The 23,268-nt window shown below is 39.9% G+C and overlaps 4 protein-coding genes across 4 annotated transcripts; 2 read left to right on the plus strand and 2 right to left on the minus strand.

The window, feature by feature from the left end:
- The first annotated feature begins 5 nt into the window (after window positions 1–5).
- Window positions 6–7,229, plus strand: LOC5578852 (exocyst complex component 6). The gene is made up of 2 exons (XM_001664009.2): window positions 6–1,757; window positions 6,399–7,229. The coding sequence occupies exons 1-2, from the start codon at window positions 108–110 to the stop codon at window positions 7,032–7,034; spliced, it is 2,286 nt and encodes a 761-aa protein (XP_001664059.2). The 5' UTR covers window positions 6–107; the 3' UTR covers window positions 7,035–7,229.
- Window positions 7,144–9,508, minus strand: LOC5578853 (regulator of nonsense transcripts 3B). The gene is made up of 2 exons (XM_021843651.1): window positions 9,081–9,508; window positions 7,144–9,015 (listed from the first exon to the last, which is right to left on the minus strand). Exons 1-2 carry the CDS (start codon window positions 9,333–9,335, stop codon window positions 7,213–7,215), a joined length of 2,058 nt encoding a protein of 685 aa, XP_021699343.1. The 5' UTR covers window positions 9,336–9,508; the 3' UTR covers window positions 7,144–7,212.
- Window positions 9,509–11,300: 1,792 nt separating this feature from the next.
- Window positions 11,301–12,198, plus strand: LOC5578854 (28S ribosomal protein S28, mitochondrial). The gene is made up of 3 exons (XM_001664011.2): window positions 11,301–11,681; window positions 11,761–11,882; window positions 11,963–12,198. Exons 1-3 carry the CDS (start codon window positions 11,394–11,396, stop codon window positions 12,138–12,140), a joined length of 588 nt encoding a protein of 195 aa, XP_001664061.1. The 5' UTR covers window positions 11,301–11,393; the 3' UTR covers window positions 12,141–12,198.
- A 6,843-nt stretch (window positions 12,199–19,041) lies between these two features.
- Window positions 19,042–20,256, minus strand: LOC5578855 (enoyl-CoA delta isomerase 2, mitochondrial). Its single transcript, XM_001664012.2, has 2 exons — window positions 19,535–20,256; window positions 19,042–19,474 (listed from the first exon to the last, which is right to left on the minus strand). Exons 1-2 carry the CDS (start codon window positions 19,931–19,933, stop codon window positions 19,085–19,087), a joined length of 789 nt encoding a protein of 262 aa, XP_001664062.1. The 5' UTR covers window positions 19,934–20,256; the 3' UTR covers window positions 19,042–19,084.
- Window positions 20,257–23,268: the final 3,012 nt, after the last annotated feature.

The raw sequence follows: 23,268 nt of genomic DNA on the forward strand, positions 1-23,268 counted from the left end.
ATGACGTCATCATCCATCGTCGATAAACTGCGATAAATCAATATTAATCCAGTGAAATTAGTTTTTGTTGTATATTTTCTGTGCTACGCGAAGATAGTCCAGTAAAAATGGCCAACATTTCGATGCAAGACATCGAAGCGGTCGACGATTACTGGGGACCAACGTTTCGTACGATTTTGGAAGGAAACTCACACGATTTAATTTCGGAACAGCTTGAGACGCGAATCCGTTCCCACGACAAGGACATCGAACGGATCTGCAATTTGTACTACCAGGGCTTCATCGATTCCATCCGTGAACTGCTGTTGGTAAAATCCCAAGCCCAAGGTCTCAACCAGGAAGTGCAAGCACTCGATGAGGGTCTGGCGAAAGCTTCGGCCGGGGTCATTGCAAAGGGCAACGATTTGGTCAAGGCCCGGAAGGTTGAGGGGAACATTGCCGGAGCGATCGAAGGTTTGTCCAGCTGTTTGCCAGTGCTGGAATGCTACTCCAAGTTGCTGAAACAGGTACGAGAGAAACGATACTATCCGGCGCTGAAAACGTTGGAAGTGTTGGAGAACGAATATCTGCCGAAAGTGTCCGGGTACAGGTTTTCACAGCAGATGCGAGAAACGATTCCAAAGTTAAAAGAGAATATAAAGAAGTCGTCCGAGGAAGACTTCCGCGAGTTTTTGGAGAATATTCGTAAGTTTTCGCCGAGGATTGGAGAGATTGCTATGAAGCATACAAAAGAACTGCAGAAGCGAGATTTGGATACAATTATTGCCGAATACAAGCAGATGTCTTTGAATGGGGAATGTGTTGATGACGAGGAGGATGTAAATGCTCAGGATCTGATTGATTTTTCACCAATTTATCGATGCTTGCATATTTATACGGTGTTGAATGATAAAGAATACTTTGAAAAGGACTACCGGAAGCAAAGGAGAGATCAGGCAAAGCTGGTCCTGCAGGCCCCTCAAACAATGCACGATAATCTTGAGGCTTACAAGACGTACATTTATTCGATCGTTGGATTTTTCGTTGTTGAGGATCACGTTATGAACACGGGAGGAGAAATAGTTACTCAAACATATTTAGATGATTTGTGGTCATCATCGTTGACCAGAGCCGTAAACGTGCTGAGCATGTCCTCATCGTCCTGTACGGATCCCAACATCTTGCTTCGAATCAAGAATTTGATTATGCTCAGCATTACGACGCTGAAGAACTATGGCTACACTGTTTCCCAGCTGTGGGATTTGCTGCTAGAAATGCGAGATCATTACAACGAAGTTTTGCTTCAACGGTGGGTTAATGAATTCCGAGATATTCTGGACAAAAGTGATTTCCTACCTTTGGAAGCATTCACGCAGGAAGAATACGACGCAGTTCTAGAACGGTTTCCCTTCCACTCGGAACAACTGGAAGCTCAGCAGTTTCCGAAAAAGTTTCCATTTTCGCGTATGGTTCCGGAAGTGTACCACCAAGCGATGGAATTTATGTATGCATGCATGAAGTTTTCGGAAGAGCTTACCCTCTCACCAAACGAGATCGCCGCTATGGTTCGGAAGGCGGCCAATTTGTTGCTCACCCGTAGTTTCAGTGGCTGTCTGTCGGCAGTGTTTCGCAGTCCTAGTTTGGCGCTGATGCAAGTTATTCAGATTATCATCGATACCCAGTATTTGGAGAAGGCGGGGCCATTTTTGGATAGTTTTGTATGCAAAATGACCGGGACCAGCCAAAACGTGACGCAAACGCCCTCAGCAATGTTTCAGGTCAGTATTTCATGGGGAATCCAACATAAGGCTGAAACACGAAAAACTGAATATTGAGGTGGTCCGAAAAATCGTTTTTGCTCTACACCACTCATTCAATTAAAGATCAAATCTTGGGTATCCTCCCAAAATTTGAGCTTATTTGGATGACAATTGACTCCTTCAAAGTTTGTATGGGAATTACTATGAGAAAAGTAAGCAATTCATTCAATCGGTGGTAATGTTTGCCCATGTTTCTTTTAGGGTTAGAGTTACACTGATTCGCTCAAGAAAAGTTGCTAGAATAAGGGCGTAAGTCGCATGATCGATTTCTCTTCTGTTAATAAAGGTGACAAGATGCGGGTTTGTCAGCCTTTTTTCACCCCGGAACGCAAGACTGCATCGCTGCCAAGCGGTCTAAAGTGAAAAAATGCCTGTAAACCCGCATATTGTCACCTTTATTCACAGAAGAGAAGATCGATGAAGAGAAATCGATCATGCGATTTACGCCCAAAATTTGAGGTATGGCTTCGTTCTATTATAGTATAATACTCACCTTATGTTTTGTCACTTACACCCAATTATCTCAAGTTAAAAACTTAAACTGATTTTTTTTTTGTATGGTCTTCAGTTGGAGCTGCCTGACAGCTTAACTTGTCAAGGCTGAACCCTCGGTCTGGCTTTTGCCAAGTTTCCCCTCTACCAGGACCAATACTCAGACGGACTAGGCAATGGCGCCCACATGAACACTGTTTTTTATTAGTATTGTGACGTGGTAGTTTTTGAAAAGTACCCATATTCCCTTGCTTCTGAGAAAAAGAAGCATTATGAAAATCAGCAGCTCCATTAGAATTTGTTTGAAATAGTAGTGCATTACTAATACTGTCTAGTCGAAATGGTTTTGAATAATTTGTCATTCAAGTGCTATTCTGATTACAATTGTCTTTTACGTAAGATTAGAGTCTTAAATGTCAAGTGTCGTCAAGTCTGTCGTTAAGGCTGTTTAGTAGTAGTTCTAGTTAATTTCATTTTTTGTTGTTAAAAGTATTTATTGGTCATTACGTTCATATATCCTTAAAGAAAAAAGTCGCTTTCCTTGTCTGTTCAACAATTTTTCGAAACTAGCAAGTGTACCCTAATGATCGATCTCAGCGTCTTACTTTCCATAGTCATTTTTATAGTGAATATTGAAGAGTAAAGTTACCTTAGGCTTCTATTACAGTCTCCTACAAGATTCACTTTTCGGTGGCAAATGCAATGCTTCACAACGCCTACTTTCTACTTGTAAATTTTGCGAAAATGAAACTGGAATTAGATTATTTATACCGCTGTTACAAAAGAGGTATTTCTTATTATGGCAATGTAAAAACCATATTAAAATAAGATTGTCGCCACTTATTTCTACTCAGTGAATCTACTAGTCATTTTTCTAAGAGTTCCTAAGTATTCCCTACGTCGTATATGATAACGATGTATCTAGCTAGCTAATAGTAAGAGTGGCTACGGATCATTCTGGTTAGCAAAAGGCAAACTGATCGTCACCAATAGTATTAATGTCCACTTCGAATAGATTAATTATTTGAAATGGGCATCAATTCTATCAATGACGCAGAATGTCCGTTGGATCACATCCGAGATATTATTGCGTCTATGCCATATGAATTATGACGCGGCTTTAAGCAAAAAATGCCAAAATGTGATACCACCACTACAGGTTACGCCTTTGGTTTCCATCATATGGGCTAATGGATTATGTCCTCCCATCGCGGCAAGGTCGCATAACCAAGGGGAGGGAAAAAACTTAAACTGAAATATTAGCAAAAATTAAATTAAATGTTTGATTAATCAGCTTTTACACCGTGTCCAATATATTCACATACACTTTTTCGTTTCTGTGTCGTCGTATAACGAAGGATCATTTATCATCAATGTATTGGTGTTAAGTTACTCTACCTTTGCACTAATGAATGAGCTCTGTGTATGATTTTTTTCATTCCGTGTTCACTTGTAATCGACAATGGAAGAGTTTCGAGCTGTTGTGATACAAAAGTTTGTGAATGGAGAGCGCCCAGGCGTCATTTTCAAAAATTTGAAAAGCCGAGGTGTGAAGCGAGATTTTGTCTACCGGACCATCAGACGATACCGTGATACTTCCTCGTTGGACGACTGGAAGAGATCCGGCCGGCCACGTTTAGTTAGGACTAAACGAGTGATAAAGGTTGTAAGAAAACGGATCCGAAGAAAGTCTCAGCGTTCTACTCGGAAAATGGTTGCAGATTTGGGAGTTTCGAAATCGACCATGCACAATATCCTCAAAAGTGACTTGAAATACCATGCTTTTGAAAAGCGTAAAGTACATGGAGTTTCAGAACCGTCAAAGAAAAAAAGGTTCAAAAGAGCCAAACTCTTCCTTTCCCGGCACGCTGGAGAAGAGTTTGTGTTTTCCGATGAAAAGTTATTCGTTTTACAACAATCCCATAACGTCCAAAACGACAGAATCTGGGCCGCCTCGTTAAAAAATGTGTCCGACAGAGATGTTCCTATTGCACGGTTTCAAAGCGCTGCTTCAGTGATGGTTTGGGGTGGTATTTGTAAGCGCGGTAAATTACCACTCGTTTTTATCGAAAAAGGTGTTAAGGCCCAAACGCAATGTAAGCGGAACGGCAACGGAAAGCGGAAGCGGTTAGCCAGCATGAACTACAACATGCCTGTCCACTTAGTGTTGGTTCACTTTCATTCGTTGACGGGTCAGTTGAGATGGTGTGATTCATGAAGGCGTACCGGTTCCGCTTTCCGTTGCCGTTCCGCTATCATTGCGTTTGGGGCTTTAAAGTCAATGCTTAAAGTAATCTTGAAGGGCTAAGAAAAACTAAATATGTTCTTATTTCTTCTTGATTTAGATTCATTTTTCACTAAGTCCGATGAAACAGCCATTGGTTGAGCTTCTTTCATTTATAATTACTGATTAAAAACTTTTAGATTTTCAAAACCTAGCTCATGTGTTTTAAGTGAATATGTACATTTACAGTCTTACATTTATAATTTATGACTGATCGGATAATTTACGATTTTTTTATACGATCATAATAGGATATTATTCAATTAAAAAAATACCGTTTGTCTGGTTTACTTCGGACAGCTGTTACAGTGCGAATTTGTGGTCAACAGCGTTATTGGAAATAAATGTAAGTTTTTTAATTTGATGATAGTCATTTACACTACCCACCGAAAGTATGGAATCGTTGCAATACTGCAGCATTTTTAAGTTTAGGATCACCTGAAACTAAGTAAAAAAAGCTTATTCAACTGAAATAAAAAATCTTAGTGGCTGAAGGCAACATTTCAAAAGGTGTTCCCGAAAATCAAATTGAAATTGCTCTTCGGAATCCCGAAATAAAATTCATTTTAGGTGATGCTAAACTTTTTAAGGTGCTGCAATATTCAGTATGAGTGTTGCAATACAATATTTACATCACTCTCTTCTACTCTTTTACTCTCACACCGAGCAGGTAGGAGAGTGCTCTGCTGTTGCTGTTAGTCCAATCAAATTCCTTATAAGCCATAGGCCAGGGGAAGTGGTTCACCCAGAGTGAATTTATAGCAGAGAAAAAGTAGATTTTGTATGAAAATTGACAGCAAAATGAATGACAAGTTCATCCATTTCTCCTGGCCTATAGTCTATTGCTTTTGCGGTGGTTCATTTTGCCGTGTTTCTGAGTCGTTTGAGGTTAGCCGCCTTTCGAAGAGGATCAGTTTGTCTCAGTCACCATCTGATACTGATGGAGGATGGATGTGCTCCCCAAAGCACGGTCCTCCGTGCGGCGTCTTCTGGTGGCTGGACGGTTTTTTTTTGTGGAGGGGCTGGGAATCGAACCCATGACCATCCGCTTATGAAGCAAAAGCGTAACCTCAAGGCAACGGACCCATATCTTTAAGTGTATATAACAAAAAAATTGTTACCAGTTGAGGTTTGGAGAAAATAATCACTTGCTTCTGAAATGCTGAGCAACAAACAATCCTAAATTTCAAATGAGCATTAGTTTTGTTTGCCTTTTTGGCTTCAAGAGGTTGAAAGTTCACATTTATTTTGCGCCTCAGTTCAACTACTCCAAAATTATTATATTAAAACTGCATTCTGTTTTATGATTCTGATAAATTCTAATTTAAACCGAGTGGGAAAGTGAACATGTTAACAGATTTTAGTCTCCTTAGTATCATTTGTATATTTGTATTTCATTCGAGTCTATGTGATTGGGTGAAAACGTCATTCGTCACCATTCCATTTTTATTTATATAGAATATAGATATATATACAATATAGATAGATAGATTACTTCAGTTCTCTACATTCCAAATTCATTCAATATGTAGATAGATATAATATATAAAACATATGTAGATATAGAACATTTTTTAATGATTAATGCTTGTAGTTTTGAAGTGCCAGTACTACCTCTATCGCTACTGACAAAAAAATGACCTAATGTTAATTTTGGGCAAATTATTTCCGGGCTAGATGCAATTTATTACCTGACAACTAAAAAAAAAGTTTTGTAAGACTTCCAATATGTTTCTGCTTTTTGCGATTTCAGCCTTTCGTAGGAAACCTACTTTATGTGACTTCAGATTTCGAGTTCTTAACACCGTATTCTTCAATTTCAGGTGGCTCGATCGGAAGCTGAACAACAAGTTTCAACTAAGCTCTGCTCCAAGTTAGATGAGTTTTTCGAGGAACTGGAAGGATACGATTGGTTGCTGCCGGAGAGCTACGGACACGCTTCCCCCTTTGTGACGGATATGATCGCTTTCCTGCAGAGTACATTCCAAAGTTTTTCCTACATTTTACCGGGCGTAGCTCAGGCAGCCTGTCGGAAGGCTTGCGAACACGTCGCCACTCGGATCTACAAGCTGATTCTGTCTGAGGAGATCAAGCAAATTTCCGGAGGAGCTTTGGATCAAATTAACTTGGATCTGATGCAGTTTGAGTTGTTTGCCGCCTCGGATCCCGTACCCGGTCTGCGAGAGGGAGATCTGTCGAAATACTTTGCTGAAATACGACAGCTGTTGGATCTGTTGATTTCCGAAGATTGGAGTGCCTATTTGCATGATTTCGGAAAGGACGAGAACCGTTACTCATTGGTGCACCCATCGACGATCATTGTGGTGCTGGAAAAGCTACGAGAAGCGGACAAGAAGTCGATGCTTTCGCTGATGAAATCCAAATCGGAGCGAGACAAGAAGAAACTGTTGGAAACGGTCCTTCGTCAGTTGAAGCAGTTGGCCGAGAGGCAGAGTTAGGTAATTTCGGATTTAAGAATTATTCTTTTTTTACCGGCACTTTCTACACTGACTTGCGTTTATCTGTTTCATCTAGACAGTCAGTGTAAAAAGTAACTGTAACCTTGTCTAGCATTAGTTAATCGCATATTTATTAATAAGCAAATGTAATTCCAATTATAATAAAGGAATCCATATTTTACGAGTCTAATTTAACGCCTTCGAGTGCTTCTGCGACACTTGCAACGTCACCCTTTTCGGTGGCTGGCGTTGTCGAAATCGGTTCAGGCGGAGGAGGCGGTTCTTCTCGGGACGTTTTTCTGGAATCCCCTCCTTCCTTTTCGGCTTCGCTCGAGTTCTTTCTTCTGGCACGTCTGTCCTTTGGCCTTTCCTTATCGGAAGCTTTCTTCGTAAGTTTGTGTCGTTTGTCTTTGTCCTTCGTGGCATGAGCTCCCGGTTTTACGCTCTTGTCCGACGAGCGATCGGAATCGCTCTTCTCCTTTGCCTTGTTGTCATCTTCGCTCTTGGTACTTTCCTTCGATCCAGCCGCGTTGGTTCCGGAAATCAGTCGTTTTCTCGGTTGGTAAATTTCTATCGAGGGACGATTTTTGTTGCGAATTTTCCGCGCTTCGCGAGCTACTTTTAGCTTTTCATCGATGTCGGGTTTTCTTTCCGAGCTGCTACTATCCGGAGCAGGAGTTTCTGGAGCTGGCGTAAGTTCTTTTTTTGCTGTTGTTGAAGGTGAATCTTCTGGTGGTTGAGTCGATGTAGTGGAATTGGATTTCTGCGGAAAAGCAGGGGGAAGCGTAAAGGAAGATTCCCCCAAAATGATGGTAGATTTTTCTTTTGGAATAAAGGGCGCTACGTGAGGGGTTAGAATACTTTTCTTGATGTCGACTTTCGGAACGTTAATCGATTTGAATTCGTCGGCACTCGCTGAATTTGGAGTGTCCTTTCGATCTTTATCCTCAAGCTCTGCAAGACGTGTTTCGGCACGAGCACGAGTCTCCTTTCTACGTTCGCTATACTTTTTGACTTCCTTCTTGGGAGCTTCAGCGGGAGTAGACTTCTGAGATTGAATTTCTTGTTTCGGAATGATATCTTTTTCTTTTTTCGGTACCTCTCCTGAAGCTTTCTTTTCTCTTTCTTCTTGCTTCCTAGCTTTTTCTTTCTCTTTTCTCAGACGATCACGTTCCTGCTTGCGACTCAAAACCTTTTCCGGTTCTCCTTCGCCACCTTCTTCCTTATCGAGTTTTCCGCGTTCCTTATCTTTCTCCTTGCGATTTCTTTGCCTTTTGTCCTTATCCTTTCCATCTTTGGCGCTCTCAACTTTATCATTACCTTTCTTGCCAAAGTCCTTCTTTCCTTGATTAGGATCCAATCGAGATGGAACTGTTCGAACTACAATTTCCTCTTCTTTCGCTTTCTCTTCCTTTATCGCCTCAGGAATTGCTTTTCCGCTCTTTTTCTGGCGTTCTTCCTTTCGTTGCTTCTTTTTTTCCTCATTCTTTTTGCGTTTCTCGTCACGCTTTTCCTGCTTTTTCTGGGCAATGTACTCCAATAAAGGTGTCGAAGTTATTTTCTCCTCATCCTTAATCTTGTAAGTGTATTCCAGTTTACTTTTGCTTTTACCAGCCGTGTCTTTTTCCTCGGCTTCCAGTGCTTCTTTAAATGCCAAGAAATGGGTGTCGGTCTCAATCGTGCCACATTTGATATCCTTCTTGCGGGATCGATTCCGGGGCAGTTCCTGAAATGGTGCAAACTCGACCACCGCCGGATACTCCACTCCTTTGGCATCGACAAAAATGTACCCATCGAACTTGTCCTTGAACAGATAGATATCTTCTGCCTTGGTGAAATTGATGTAGGCTCTAGAAGAGGCATTTTTGCCAAGGGACCAATCGCCAGAGACGAAATAGAAATCGTCATGATCTGGCATCGGTTCTATCTGTTTCCGGAACGTTTCCTCGTCCATCGAAGGAGGAAGCCGACGGATTACCACCTAAAATGAAATCAAACCCTTAGTTTAAATAAAAAATTATTATTCAGGAAATCCCTCCCAATTACCTTAGTCAACGGTCTGGGAGCATCCTTTTTGGCTTTCTTGTTCCGCTTGTTGCCGCTGCCATCCTTCTTCTCTTTCTTAATTTGCTTTGCCTTCCCCGGCTGTCCCGTCGATCCCGAATCGGCCAGTTCGCCAGCATTCGAGCCCGTTGGCTTAGAGAGGCCATTGTTGGCGGAAGAATCTTCGCCACCGCCATCCCCTCTAACTTTACCTCGTGCTTCGGGAAGCTTCTCTGGCACGTTCACCGTTGTGGGCATATCTCCTGCTAGTTGGTTTGCATTACTTATTTGAAATGGCAAGCAGTATTTAAGTATTTTCACTGAATTTCCGTCAAAATAAATGAAAATTTACGCGAAAATAAGCATTTTTCGGGAAAATATTGCGTATCCAGTCAAAACGTCAATTATTTGACATAATTTGTTTTGCTCCTGTCTTTCGCATTTTCTCGATTTCACTTTTCGTTTTTGCATGCTTCTTTTCGCCCTTCAGAAACATAAATCAAGCGTACACGCAAACAAACTTTATTGTAAAAACTACCGATTCCATGGTAGAATTAAGAACTGCACCAACGATTTTCAACCGACTATATAAATCTATTAAGTTTTCTATAATCTGGTACAAATCACTGAGCAGTGCAGTAAATGTGACCATGTACATAGTAGCATTCACTACAAAGCATTGTATTTCAATCCGTGACACCGACCGTACAACACAGTGTGGTCAAAAGTACAATGCGAAACTTGTCAAATCAAGCATGTTTCTATGTTCATAAATATACTGCAACTGTGGTTAAATAAACCGAATATATATTCTTGTGTAGTGATGTTGACTATGTTTTAGTAGAGTTGACAGAATAATGAATTGTCGCGCGCCCACCAAATCGGAACGCGCGTGTGGGACACGCGACGTGTGAGTCGTTCCCGACATAAACTGTCATAATGACATGTGTGGTGCTGCATTCTTACGATGTTTATGAACACAACGCACTATTCAAATATTAGTCGCGACGCTTGAAGATTGAGAAAAATATTGTCTGTTTCATTCGCAACAAAATGCGCCGCCAACTTTCGAGCAGACTGAAAAAATCGTCGCCAGGAAACCAATCAAAGGAGGTGATTTGACTTTGTGTTGACAAGACTGGTGAAACGTCAAATGCCAGAAAATAAATCGAAGGAGGTGATTTGCCATTGTGTTGGTAAGACTGGTGAAACGTCAAATTCACAGCGGTTTCTTGACTGGCGACGATTTTGGCGACGGTTTCGCCGGCGACGATTACAAATCGTCGCGTCCGATAGGGTGCAAAATTTACAATATTAAAAAAAAAAATGGTTGTCCTTATTTTTGTCGGATCCATAATAGTCGGTTGAAAATCGTTGGTGCAGTTCTTAATTTTACCATGGATTCAGTATTGCTAATTGCATTTGAGGGGCAAATCTTGACTAAACGTCCTCCAAATGCGGTAACACAAAACAATCAAAGGACACATAGCAAAGATTAAATAAATCACCGCCGCCCTAGCAAGATAAACCAATTTTTGACAACGCATTTCTTGTGAAAAATCTTACCGCGTTTGGTGTTCCCGCATTTGATATTTGCATTTCAAATGCACACAGCAATAATTTCAACAACAAAATTCGTTTCAGTGTACTTAGCTCTAAATAACAAATTGATGTGTGCCGAAAATGTGCCAAAAGTTAGGCCCTTTTCAAATGTTATGCTAGAAATGATCGTGCAGGCCAGAGCTGCCAGATGATTTGATAGAAAACCTGTATCCACGAGGTTAAAAAATCTGTGTCCCATACAAAAAAATCTGTGTCCATACAAAAATTGTTGAAAGAAAATCTGTGTTCCATACAAATTGAATCTGTGTCAGAATAAAAATATCTGTGTAATACAGAGAAATCTGTACATCTGGCAGCCCTGGTGCAGGCACAATGAGAATATATGGAATATATACTAAAGCTAGGTATGCTGTTCAGCTCAAGAAAAGTAAAAATTTCTGCAGTAAGGAATGGTCAAGAAATTTTCTACAGTGAGCCCCATTTGAATTGACATTTCTTTTCAACTGCGTAAATACTGCGACCAAATAAAAATGCTTTTCTTGAGCATTTCTTGCAAGAAATTTTCCTCGCATCGAGATAGGCGATTACTTTTCTGTTGAAGTGCATACTTCCCATATCTCATTGGCGCAGGCACTAAACGCACCTCATCGCGCGAAAGATGGAAAGTAAAACGTCAAACAGCTGATTACAAAACTTTTGCATTTACCTCACGCGTTCGGAATCTTCGAAAAGTTTTCCTGAATTTTTCCCAAAATGTCTCATTTATTAAAAGTTTTATCACTGAAACAGCCAATTGGAAGTCTGTGGCAAACTCAGCGGATATGTTGCAACGCGGTTCGGTTTTGTAGCGGCTCAAAAACTACCGCCAGTGAAACGCCCGGTGAAAATCAAACGGAGAAGCAGATCGAGGAGACCGACGATCGGAAGCTCGGTGGATTCGCAAAGGCCTTCGAGAAACATGCCGCTCCAGTGGCCGACAAAAGTAAAGACGAACCATCGAAGACATTCGCTTCTCTGATGAGGAACTCTAAATTTGTAGACGTAAGACAGTAAAATTCAGTCTAAATTTGTAGTACTGACATGAATTACGTGAAATTAATCCAATGATTGGTCATTCTAGCTTGGGGATCCGGAGAACAAAATAGTAACTGGTAAAATTTTCCACGTAGTGGAGGACGATTTATATATCGATTTCGGATGGAAGTTCCATTGCGTTTGTACAAGACCGGTGAAGAATGCAGGGTGAGTTGAACGACATAATATGCCTATTATATCTTAAATCAAGGGCATTTAATAATTTAATCTGATTTTTTGTGCCGAAGGGATTATGTCCGTGGAGCGCGAGTGCGACTACGGATTCGGGATCTCGAACTGTCGACAAGGTTTCTCGGATCGGACAAGGATCTCACCTTACTAGAAGCGGACTGTCAACTATTGGGCCTGATTTCCTCCCCTGCCAGGCAACAACAGGGCCAACGGGCAGCGGAAGGATCCTCCTAACGGTAAGTACCACCAAATGATGGGGTTAATAATATAGGCAGAATTGTTGAAATAGTTACTTATGAGTTTCAGCTTTTGAACTTTAGGGATAGAAACGAAAGAAGGCATTTGGGAATTCCTGCTGCTCCCCAGTAATCCGTTCTTAAGAATGCACCATTTAAAATCATTCGAAAAATATCTGTTGGAAAATCCATACAATTTCAAAAGTAGTACCAGAAAGTCTATACTTTTAATGGAAGGTCTCTGAAGCATCTACTTTTTTAAAACAAAATTATTTCTAAAGTCACTGTTTTCGTACTGGTGCAAAATATCAGGGGCTCCAGAGAAAGGAAGTTCCAGTATTTCTCATAGGTGACTTTTTTCTTCAAAGAAAATCCTCGAAGGATTATTTTAGAGTTTTTGAAGGAATTCGTTAAGAGATTTTTCCAGGAAAGCAATTCGGGAAGTAATTCACCTAAGACTCCATACGCCGAATTTTTTAGTTAATCATGCAGCCATTTTCAGCCTTCAGAAATTTATTAATGGTTCGTCTTAGGAATTGTTTGCAGTACCTTGTACCTTTTAATTACGCCCTAAATCTAATCCCTTATCTTTAACAGATACGCGTATTTCGACTACCACTTGCAGTCTTCTTCAATGTCAGTGTCAGACTGCAAGTGGTAGTCGACATACGCGTATATGTCAAAGATAAGCATTTAGGGCGGAATTAAAAGGTACAAGGTACTCCAATCTACTTTTGAGTTTCCCTATTGAGATTCTGCTCAGAGAATTCGAATACATTAAAAAGAGTTAGTTCCAAAATCCTTCCAGGGAATCAGTTATGAACAATTTTATAAATTCCTCAGTCAATTAGATCTGGGATTTCTCATTGAATTCCACCAGATTTATTATATGATTTGTTTTTTCAATATTTCATCAACGAATCACCCATGCACTTCTTTCATATAATTGCAGAGTATATTTTTCAAGTAAAATCTACAGATTCTCCAAAATTCCATTCAGGGTATTGACAACAGACCAGCAATAAAAACTCAAATAATGACATTTGGAGTTTTTACCAGTGCTAGTTAAAACGAAATATGAAGCAAAGAAAATCACCACATCACCACATGATCTTCAACCTCAACTATAGGCACAAATATATCTATTCACATCACGCTTGATTTCTAATAATTACTCCTTCGATACAGTGCGCATCGTACCTTCGTGCTGTGCGTACACGAATTCTGTCTGCTCTTGGAAGTTTTCTTGAAAACTACCTAAAGCAATAAAACAGTACTTTTCAGTGCTACATAAACAGTACTTTTCAGTGCTAAAATTGAAAACTGTACTTTTCAGTACTATTTTTTCTACTATTGATCCCTTTACGATCCTTGTTTGGACCCGTGCCTTCGATTTTTCGTTGGACCCGTTGGCGAAAGCTAGCGGTGGTAATTCTTCTTGGACACCGTCTTGGGAAAAAAGTTCTTAGGAGGTCTCGTCTTATTAACTTGACATGGTATCAACAACAAACAAAAGGAAGGATGAATCTCTGAATTCACAACTTCCTTCCAAAAAAGTGGGATTTAATACTGTCATTAAACGTGGCAAGAATGGAAGAAAGGACGTTTCCACGGAGTGCGAACTTTCTTCCAAGGGTGAAATGAATAATTGTATCGAAATGAGCAATCAGTTCGATGCTCTAGACAAATTTTCCGAACACCAAATCGAAGCAGCCTCTAGCCCAGGCTCTTTGATTCAAGTGAGGAAGCAAAGAGTGCCGCCTATCGTGGTCAGTTGTTCCGAATTTGGGGGATTTAGGCAGGAGATCTTGAACTCCATTAGGGGAATCAAGGTTTCCTTCCAAATCGCAAAGAAAGGAGACTGTCGCGTTTTGTCGGAAACTCTTAAAGATCGCGAACTTCTTCTCAAACATCTTGAAGAGAAGAAGCACAATTTTTTTACTTATGACGACAAAACTGAACGTTTGTTCAAAGTCGTCTTGATAGGTCTCTCAAGTGACTATAAGTCACCTGAAGAGATCAAAAATGGAATAAATGATTTACTTGGATTTTCCCCAGTCCAAGTAATCATTATGAAAAAGAGAACCCAATCTGGCATTGTTCGGAAAGGGCTTTCTCAAGAATATTATTTAGTTCACTTTAACAAAAAAGAACTAAATAATATTAAAGCTTTAGAAAAAGCAAAACTAATGTTCGATGTCCGTGTGACATGGGAACATTTCCAGAAACCTGGAGGAAATTACCAGAACTCCACTCAGTGCCGTCGGTGCCAAAAGTGGGGTCATGGTACAAAAAATTGTCGCATGGATGCTAAATGCATGATTTGCGGAGGTTCTTCTCACGCTAAGGACGTCTGTCCAGTGAAAGAAGATACCACCAAGTTTATATGCTCTAATTGCGGGGCTAATCATAAGTCCAATTTTTGGGATTGTCCTTCACACAAAAGAGTCATTGAGGCTTGTGCCAGACATATCAACGGCACCTGCACCTTTGGTCGAGGTTGTTTCTCATCATCCGCCGCTAGTAGTCGCCATCGAAAGCAATGTTGTTCGTGATTTCATCTCTAGTCCATCGGTTGTTGCATATGACTTTCGCAGAGCTGATTTCCGCAGTATAGCTGAATTGCTGTCCGAGACAGATTGGGATTGTATTCTAGATATAACGGATGTCAATAATGCAGCACTAACCTTCTATCACGTCCTGGCATATGTCATTAAAATTCACGTTCCTAAAAAAGTCATTCGGACCGACTCACGTGTTCGGTGGATAACCAACGATCTTCTTTTGCTGAAGAGGAAGAAAAAAGCAGCGCTCGGTCAACAAAATGCTACTTCGTTAGACTTAACTATGAGCGTTTGAGTCGTTTCTGTTTTCATCGTCATCAGAGCAAAATACAACTCCGACTAAAATTGCATCCCAAAACTTTCTGGAATTACGTGAACGAACAGCGGAAGGAAGTTGATTAGCCATCGTCCATGACTTTCAACTACTGGGTCTAATCTAGAGGACATCTGCAATCTGTTCTCAAACAAATTTGCAAGTATGTTCGCAAACGAACAGCTTTCTACTTTCTAGTAGGGCAATAATGTGCCTTTGTCTAATCAAACACTTAGCAGTATTCACCTTACTCAAGAAACGACCTCGAAAGCGGCATCACAGCTCAAAACTTCGTTCAAGCCGGGGCCAGACGATGTTCCAGCTGCTTTTGTGAAAAGAATGATCGGCACCTTGTTGGAAGCGCTTCTCAAGGTATTTCAGTTTTCGCTAACCAGCAGTACATTTCCGACTTGCTGGAAAACAGCCGAAATGTTCCGTGTATAAGAAAGGAAGCAAGCGTGACGTTACCAACTATCGTGCGATCACATCATTGAATGCTGTGGCTAAGCTGTTCGAGTTGGTGGTCATGGATTCTCTAAACGCACACTATAGGTGTAGACAGTATTAGAGTGCCGATCAACATGGATTCACTATCGGCTGCTCTACTACTACCTGCTATGCCTTACGTCGTACATCACTGAGAGCATGAATGTTCGGGCCCAGACGGACGTGATCTATTTATCGATAAGCTAAACCACGATAATGCAATCACCAAGCTCGATAGGCTTGGAGTTGGAGGTAGCCTTTTGAGATGGTGCCGCTCTTACCTCACTGATCGTCAATTAGTGGTAGCTTTAGGAGAATATCGATCATCCTGCTTTTACGCGTCACCAGGCATACCGCAAGGCTGTCATCTGGGTCCGTTGATTTTCCTTTTGTATTTTAATTTGTAATTTTAATTTTAAAATTTTTCTGCGAATATGCTCAATTGCTGATTGCCGTTATCTCCAGGACCAGATAAACGTCTTCGCTGGATGGTGTGATCTTAACCGATTAGTCGTTAATCCATCAAAGTGCTCCGTAATCACTTTTTCACGGAAGAAACAGTATAGAATTTTTGATAGTTCATCGAACGAGTGCAATGCGTTAAGGATTAGGGTATTCCGTTGGATTCGCAACTGACATTCTCTTATCATATCGCTTATATTGTCGATAAAGCATCAAGAACGCTTGGTTTAGTCTTTAGAACTGCAAAAAACTTTACCGAAATCTATTGCCTGAAAGCGTTATACTGTTCCCTCGTTCGAGCAACATTGGAATATGGGTTTGCGGTCTGGAGTCCGAACTACAACAACGGGTGCGAGCGAATCAAATCAGTTCAACGAAGATTTCTTCGTTTTGCACTTCGGGGGCTACATTGTAGAGACCCTTTACACCTTCCGAGTTACGAGAGCCGCTGCCAACCGATCCACTTGCAACCTTCGCGAATTCGAAGAGACGTTTGTAGAGCTTTAACCGTTGTCGATACTCTAAACGGAAGAATCGATTGCGAAGCTATCCTGCAACAAATGCATCTCAACGTGCAATTTCGTCCGCTGTGTCCAGTTCGATTGCTTATTACGGATTGTGGAATACTGTTCATGGTCTGCAACGTGTTTTTAATCGAGTGGCGTCGATCTGCGATTTCCACCTGAACCATGTATTTTTGTTTTTATTTTTAATATCATTGAGACTATACATACATAGTATACATAGTCTGTTGATGTAAACCTAAATAAATAACTAAATAAATAAATTATTACTTGGTATACTTTCAAAACGAGTGGAACGACTAATTTTTTAACAGTGTAGGGATATATCTGGTTGTCCGACATTTTGAGGTAGCGGAATTGAGGGCAAGTGTGCCATATTAAGCAATTTTTTCTATAAGTTTGTCCAAATCTTATCAGACCCACCAATAATGTTATCATCTTCTGATAAACACTGTGACATTTAAAAAGAAAATAACTTCAAAAAGTATTAGTTTTTAAGCTTTATCATCTAAAATAACGTATACTATGGGACAAGTATGCTATTCATATGGGGCAAGACGGCCACCGAATAAACACCGCATGAAGTTTTACGTGTAATGCTAACTTATTGATTTCCACACATGCACAAGTTTATCACATGCGGAACTCTACTAGTGAATTCGAATGATCGAAATTGTTATTTTTAAGAGTCTACGATTGTGGAAAAATAGGCTATGAGATTTATGATTGAAGGATTCCGTTCCAAGAAATGATTTCTCCCGTAGAGTTATTTGACGCCATATCCAACTTTCTCAAAAACAATAAACGAGCGTTGGAAATTCTACAGAGCAGCAATGCAATTACTGTCACTTGATGTAAGAACTAACATTGAAGATGTTGTAGTTATAACTGAACAGAAGAAAATTAAATCGACTGGAATGAAATGTTCTTTGTTTACATGTTTGTTATGTTATCGTTCACTGGGACTCCTTAACAAATGTTGAAGTTAATAGAATAGACCCTAAATATAACAGTTAGTTTTCCAATTTATTGTTCGAAACGAAACGAAACTTTTCACTTGCACAAGTGAAAGGTAAGGAAGTGAAAAGTAGGGAAACGTTTTTCAAAAACTTTTTCTGTATTTTTTTCTTCAATTTTACATGAAAATAAATTTCAGCATACCGTTTATATTTGGTGGGAGTCAAGGTAAAAAATATACACGACCTTTTCAATTTCAATTTAAAGTCTATACAATTTGAAGAATCTCAACTATACGATTTTCATTACCCACTTGCCCCACGGTACCACAACTCAAAAAGTAAATTACTTGTAAGAGTTTGGACTTCATATTCGACCTCAGGGGTCACGATTTATGTATCGGCATTTTCAATATTACCGAACGTTGTTTACATGGGGCTTATTCACAAATTTCATAACGCTAAGGGGGGTGGGTGGGTGTTCGCATGATGTAACGACTCATACAAAATTTGAAGAATATTCATACAAAAAGCGTTACAAGGAGGTGGATGGGTATCAAAAATGGCAATTTTCGGCGTTATGAAATAAATGAATGAACCCATGGGTGATCAACCCAGATGAACCAGTGCCTGCTAGCAACATCTTTTTTTAATCACAAAAAAACTATTTAATTCGCAATAACTTCTTGTTTTTCGATATTTTAGGACAATTTTTTAACGTTCTCGAGTTCTCAAAAAAACTCTTCTAGTTTTAGATTGTGAGACGATATTGATCATTGATTATCTAGATCGAGAGATTTTCCTAAATTCCTTGGGGGACCAACGCGTAGCCATAACCCACGTAAATATCTCAGGCTACAGCATTTGTATCGTACTCGGATATTTACTCATCGGAATAGTATATTAATGTGAGTATGTTGTAAAAAAATGAAGCATTTTGGTGCAGCTGTTTTTGAGTAAGTAATCAACATTTATGTGTCTGTTACCACGCCAATTAAAGATTTTGAAAACTTCAAAATACATCGTATCGTAATATTCAGATTTCTCCATGAATATTTAAGCGATTTATATGATTTTTTCAGAGTAGCTCCTTATTACCTGGCATTATACAGCCCACTTTTTTTTTATAAATTGACGTAACACAAAATGGCCGCCAAAGTCATTTTATATGGAGAATGTCGGTCCCCCAAGGAACATCGGAATATCTTCGAAACCAGATCACCAATGATTAATATCGACACGAAGTCAGTGAATCGCGAATACCACGACGGATATCAATATCCGGTGCATCACGATTCTTGACCTTTGCTGTTTTTCAACAATAAATAAAAAAACTTAGATAAGGTACAGAATTACGTGGGCACTTGAATGATTCACTTTGTTATGGGAAAGTTTTCTCGGCCGAATTGTTTGAAACTTTGCAATAAAGAGCACTTCTATACGACGCATATTGTGTTCAGTAGTTTAAAAAACCGTACCGAAGTGAATCAAAGATGCCAATAATACTATCTAGTTACCTATAAAGCTTTCGTGGAAATGGTATATTCTAAGGAACGGGTTTCGGGAGAATAGTTTTCTGACGAATGTTACAGAATAATATAAATCAAACATTTTTTTCAATTTCATCGATTATAAAATTACATTTTACTTTTTCTGGTCATAAAGTTCATCACAGCTTGCATGGCTTCTTCGGTGTGCCAACGTTTGGCCAAAGTGTCCACTTCATTCCTGTTGGCTTTCTCCAGTTCGTCGATTTCAAATCGCTTCATCAGCTGCTTGGTAGCCATAATAGATCCTATCGGAAGTTCCCCGTATTTCAAAATTCGAGGCCACAGTTTCTTTTCGAAGTCCTCTTGTTTGAACAGTTCAGCTACCACGTTGAACTGCAGCGCTTCCTGGGCACTCATCCGGTAGTTAAGGAGTAACATCTCGGATGCCTTACTGCGTCCCATCAGCTGGGGAAATGTATAGGAGGAGCATCCTTCGGCACACAGTCCAAGAGCGGAGAATGGGGTGTAGAAATAACCCTGGCGAACAGAACAAAACTTACACATACAAAAGATTGACCAATATCATACAAAAGTTACCGTATCAACCATGTACAGAACATCACAAAGTATCACCGTGGTGGCCGCAATTCCAATGGCCGGTCCATTGACTACCCCGATGAGTAGCTTACTAAAGTTATAAAAGGCCTTCACCATATCAAACAGCTTCTGATTGGACGTTTTCAGACGTTCCTCCACCGATTGATTACTAGTCAATATTGCGCTAATATCGTTACCCGAGCTGTAGAAATCCCCAACCCCCATCAGAACCACCACCGAAACGGAGTCATCCCGGTCGGCAGCATTCAGTTGTTCCGTCAGGTCACCATAGGCTTGCATATTGAGAGCATTCTTCTTGCGGGGATTGTTGATCGTGATGCGACGGACGTTTCCGAATTGCTCTATTATCAAATGCACCGGTTGCTGTCCCGTAGACATATTTACCTGCTTATCGTTTATTAGCTTAGCTGAAGTGTTCTACGTGGAGTGATAAGCTTCTTGTTTGGACTTTTGCTGGGGGTGCAAAGGTTATTCTGTTGCAGTTTCGACTATGGAATTTGCTTTGTAATATGATGTTAATGTACTTCTATGTTAAACTCCAATATACCAGTTATTCTAATATCAACAAGTTTATGCTCAAATACATGAGCTCAGATGAAATATACACCTTAAACTAAACTCGGGTTTGCTGAGTGAGAGCAAAACACATCAGATGTAATGTAGGTACTGTTGATTTTGAGTGCTTGCACAGATCTGAACCAGTTTTGGATGTGTGTGGATCATTTTTTGCATCTGTGTACAATTTTCTATATAGTCGCTGCTCTCACACTGGTTTGTGAGAATAGAATAGAAGCTTTTTTGAGCTTGCGGGGTAGGTTCGCTTATTATTTTCACCACTTTAGGAAAATGTTGACCATTCGTTTTCTTTTTGAAAAACGTTTTAGTAGAATTTGTGTTGTTATTTTTAGAAAGGTAGATACCATAAGCAAGGTTGCTTCCAGGAATCACCTCTGGAATTCATATTTAGTAATTATTTTTTTTAGGAAAAAAAAGTGATTGTCTTTTTTTCATCCTTGTTAATTTCATCCAGGTTTGCTACAATAATTTCTCAATATATTCCTAAAGGAATGCTACTAGTTTCCTCTAGATTCTACGATGAATTGTCACTTCATTAAATCGTAGGGATTCTACGAAAACTTATGTATATCTTATTTTAGTTCAAAATTTATAAAGCAGTTACTAACAAAATCACAATTTACCATGAAAGTACGACAAATACAATAACATTATTCGCCAAGAAATGGAAGGAAAACGTTTTTAAACTTTCTCCGTATCGATTGTCCGGAAAGGTGAAAGTCGATAACAGAAGCAATCCTGTTAAACACTCGTTTCATGCCAATAAAGGCGCTCTGTTGTTCAAAGTTTGAACTCCGGAAAGGAAGTTGAAGCATCGTATTGTTTCGTAATACTCTTGGATGGACATTCAAATCAGGTGACTGCAGAAGAACAGGACAGTTGATTCTTCCCTACAATGGGTCCACAACCAAACAGCTGATATCTCGGTAATTAAGTGATAGGCATAAATTAATTGATATATGGGAAAGTTTTTATTTCTTTGAAAAGTCCAACTGTTAACTGTTGAGTGTGCCGATAAAAATGTTTATTCAAACCTGTTTGGTATTGTTTTTACGTAAAAGTATAGAACAACATTTTGATTTTAATGCCGAACACTGTGTTCATTTTGTCTCATATTCCGAACACCTTGATTCAAATTCCGAACAGCACGAATAAATCGTATTCAAATGGATAGTTTCGCAAATAAATTCATCTTAACTAGTTTTACTGACCTTGAACTACAGAATCATAACTACTTCCGAGGTATAAAATAGATTTTAGGACGTTAAAATTGAATTGCAATTGACTGCCATTCCCTGTTAATTTGATGACATATTTTAGCGAAATATTTCAACCAAATTGCCATACAAAAACCGAGTGTCCGGATTATGAGTCTGTTCGGAATTTGAGACAAAACGTCATGCCTATCAGATGTCTTTGAGGTCACTGTTAGCCTTGAATGTTCGGAATATGAATCTAAACGATAGTTGACACTGGCTTCTGTAACTCGGCAACCGAAGTGGATCACGCTACCGAAACAGTTGGAGAGCAAAGCGATGGGGCCCAGAGAGCCGTAGCGGTAAACACGCAGCTATTCAGCATGACCATGCTGAGGGTCGTGGGTTCGAATCCCGCTGGTCGAGGATCTTTTCGTAAAGGAAATTTTCTCGATTCCCAGGGCATAGAGTATCTTCGTACCTGCCACACGATAAACACATGCAAAAATGGTCAATCGGCAAAGAAAGCTCTCAGTTAATAACTGTGGAAGTGCTCATAAGAACACTAATCTTCTGACTAATCTTCGTAACTCCAGAAAGAAGAAGAAGAAGAAGAAGCAAAGCGATGTTGTGCTGATTCAATCCTTTCAGATCCGTTCTGGTAGTAAGGGTTCCAAACTACACTGCAATATTCAAGCACCAGCGAGCAGTACAGCGACTTCATACCGATTTAAAGGTGCGGGCGAACATCAAATTAGTATTTGTGATAACATCAGTTTTGAAGTGGTAGTTGTGCAATGCCATCTTCGGCGAGCCGAAAGTTCACGAAGTAGCCGAAGATGACGTCACGTCGAGAAAGCTGCGAACAAATTTTTTTGCAGCCTTGTCGTCACCATCAGCTGATCGTTTTGTTTACATCGTTTTCGTGACTAATACAAGCAAACACATACTAAGAGCCGGACCTGTTATATATGACATTGACTTCAGACAATATACGCTGGTGAAACTTTTTGCAACGCGAAATATGAAGCCCAATGCCTTCTCAACTACTTACGCCACATGATGTTTGAAAGTGAGTTGTGGATCAAGAATCACTCCAAGATCTTTCACACTGTTAACCTGAATCACAGTAGCTGAAAAAAACTAATTTAGTACTATACCATTCAATTCCACTAGAGTTTGTATCCTTTGACAGATACGCGTATTTCGACCTCAACTGTAAGGCCGTCGTCAGTGTCGTGTACTAGACTCGACTAGAATCACAGTGTTGAAAAGTTCGTACTGAAGAACTACAGGTCTACGATTACGGACAAAATAAATCACAGAACATTTTCAAGGAGTAACGGTCATTCGGTACAGGGCGCATCAGTTGGCAAACGCATGAGGATCCTGCTGAAGGCTGCCTTGTAGTCCGAATAAATTCGTCGGTAGATCATTAAATTATCCGCGAAAGATAACCGAGCACTCATAATGATTCCATTAAAAGTTCCTCCAGAATCTAACAAAGATTTCGTAATTTATCAAACATTCCCTCGGTAAATAATCCAAAACTTTGATCGGGTGTACCTCTTCAGAAAATTTTGTATAGTATTTTGCATTTGCGCCCGGAATTATATATAATTATATATCGAACTTTCTTTTAAAAATATCGCATAGATTTCTTACGAAATCAGTCTTGCGATTTTTCTAAATAATCGAACAGGTATTCTTATTCTTATTCTTATTCTTATTAGGGGCCTTTCTTAGCCGTGCGGTTAGAGTCTGCGGCTACAAAGCAAAGCCATGCTGAAGGTGTCTGGGTTCGATTCCCGGTCAGTCCAGGATCTTTTCGTAATGGAAACATCCTTGACTTCCATGAGCATTGAGTTTCATCGTACCTGCCACACGATATACGAATGCAAAAATGGCTACTTTGGCAAAGAAAGCTGCTCTTAGTTAATA

Source organism: Aedes aegypti, chromosome 2, assembly GCF_002204515.2.
Source record: "Aedes aegypti strain LVP_AGWG chromosome 2, AaegL5.0 Primary Assembly, whole genome shotgun sequence".
Taxonomy (NCBI): Eukaryota; Metazoa; Arthropoda; class Insecta; order Diptera; family Culicidae; genus Aedes; species Aedes aegypti.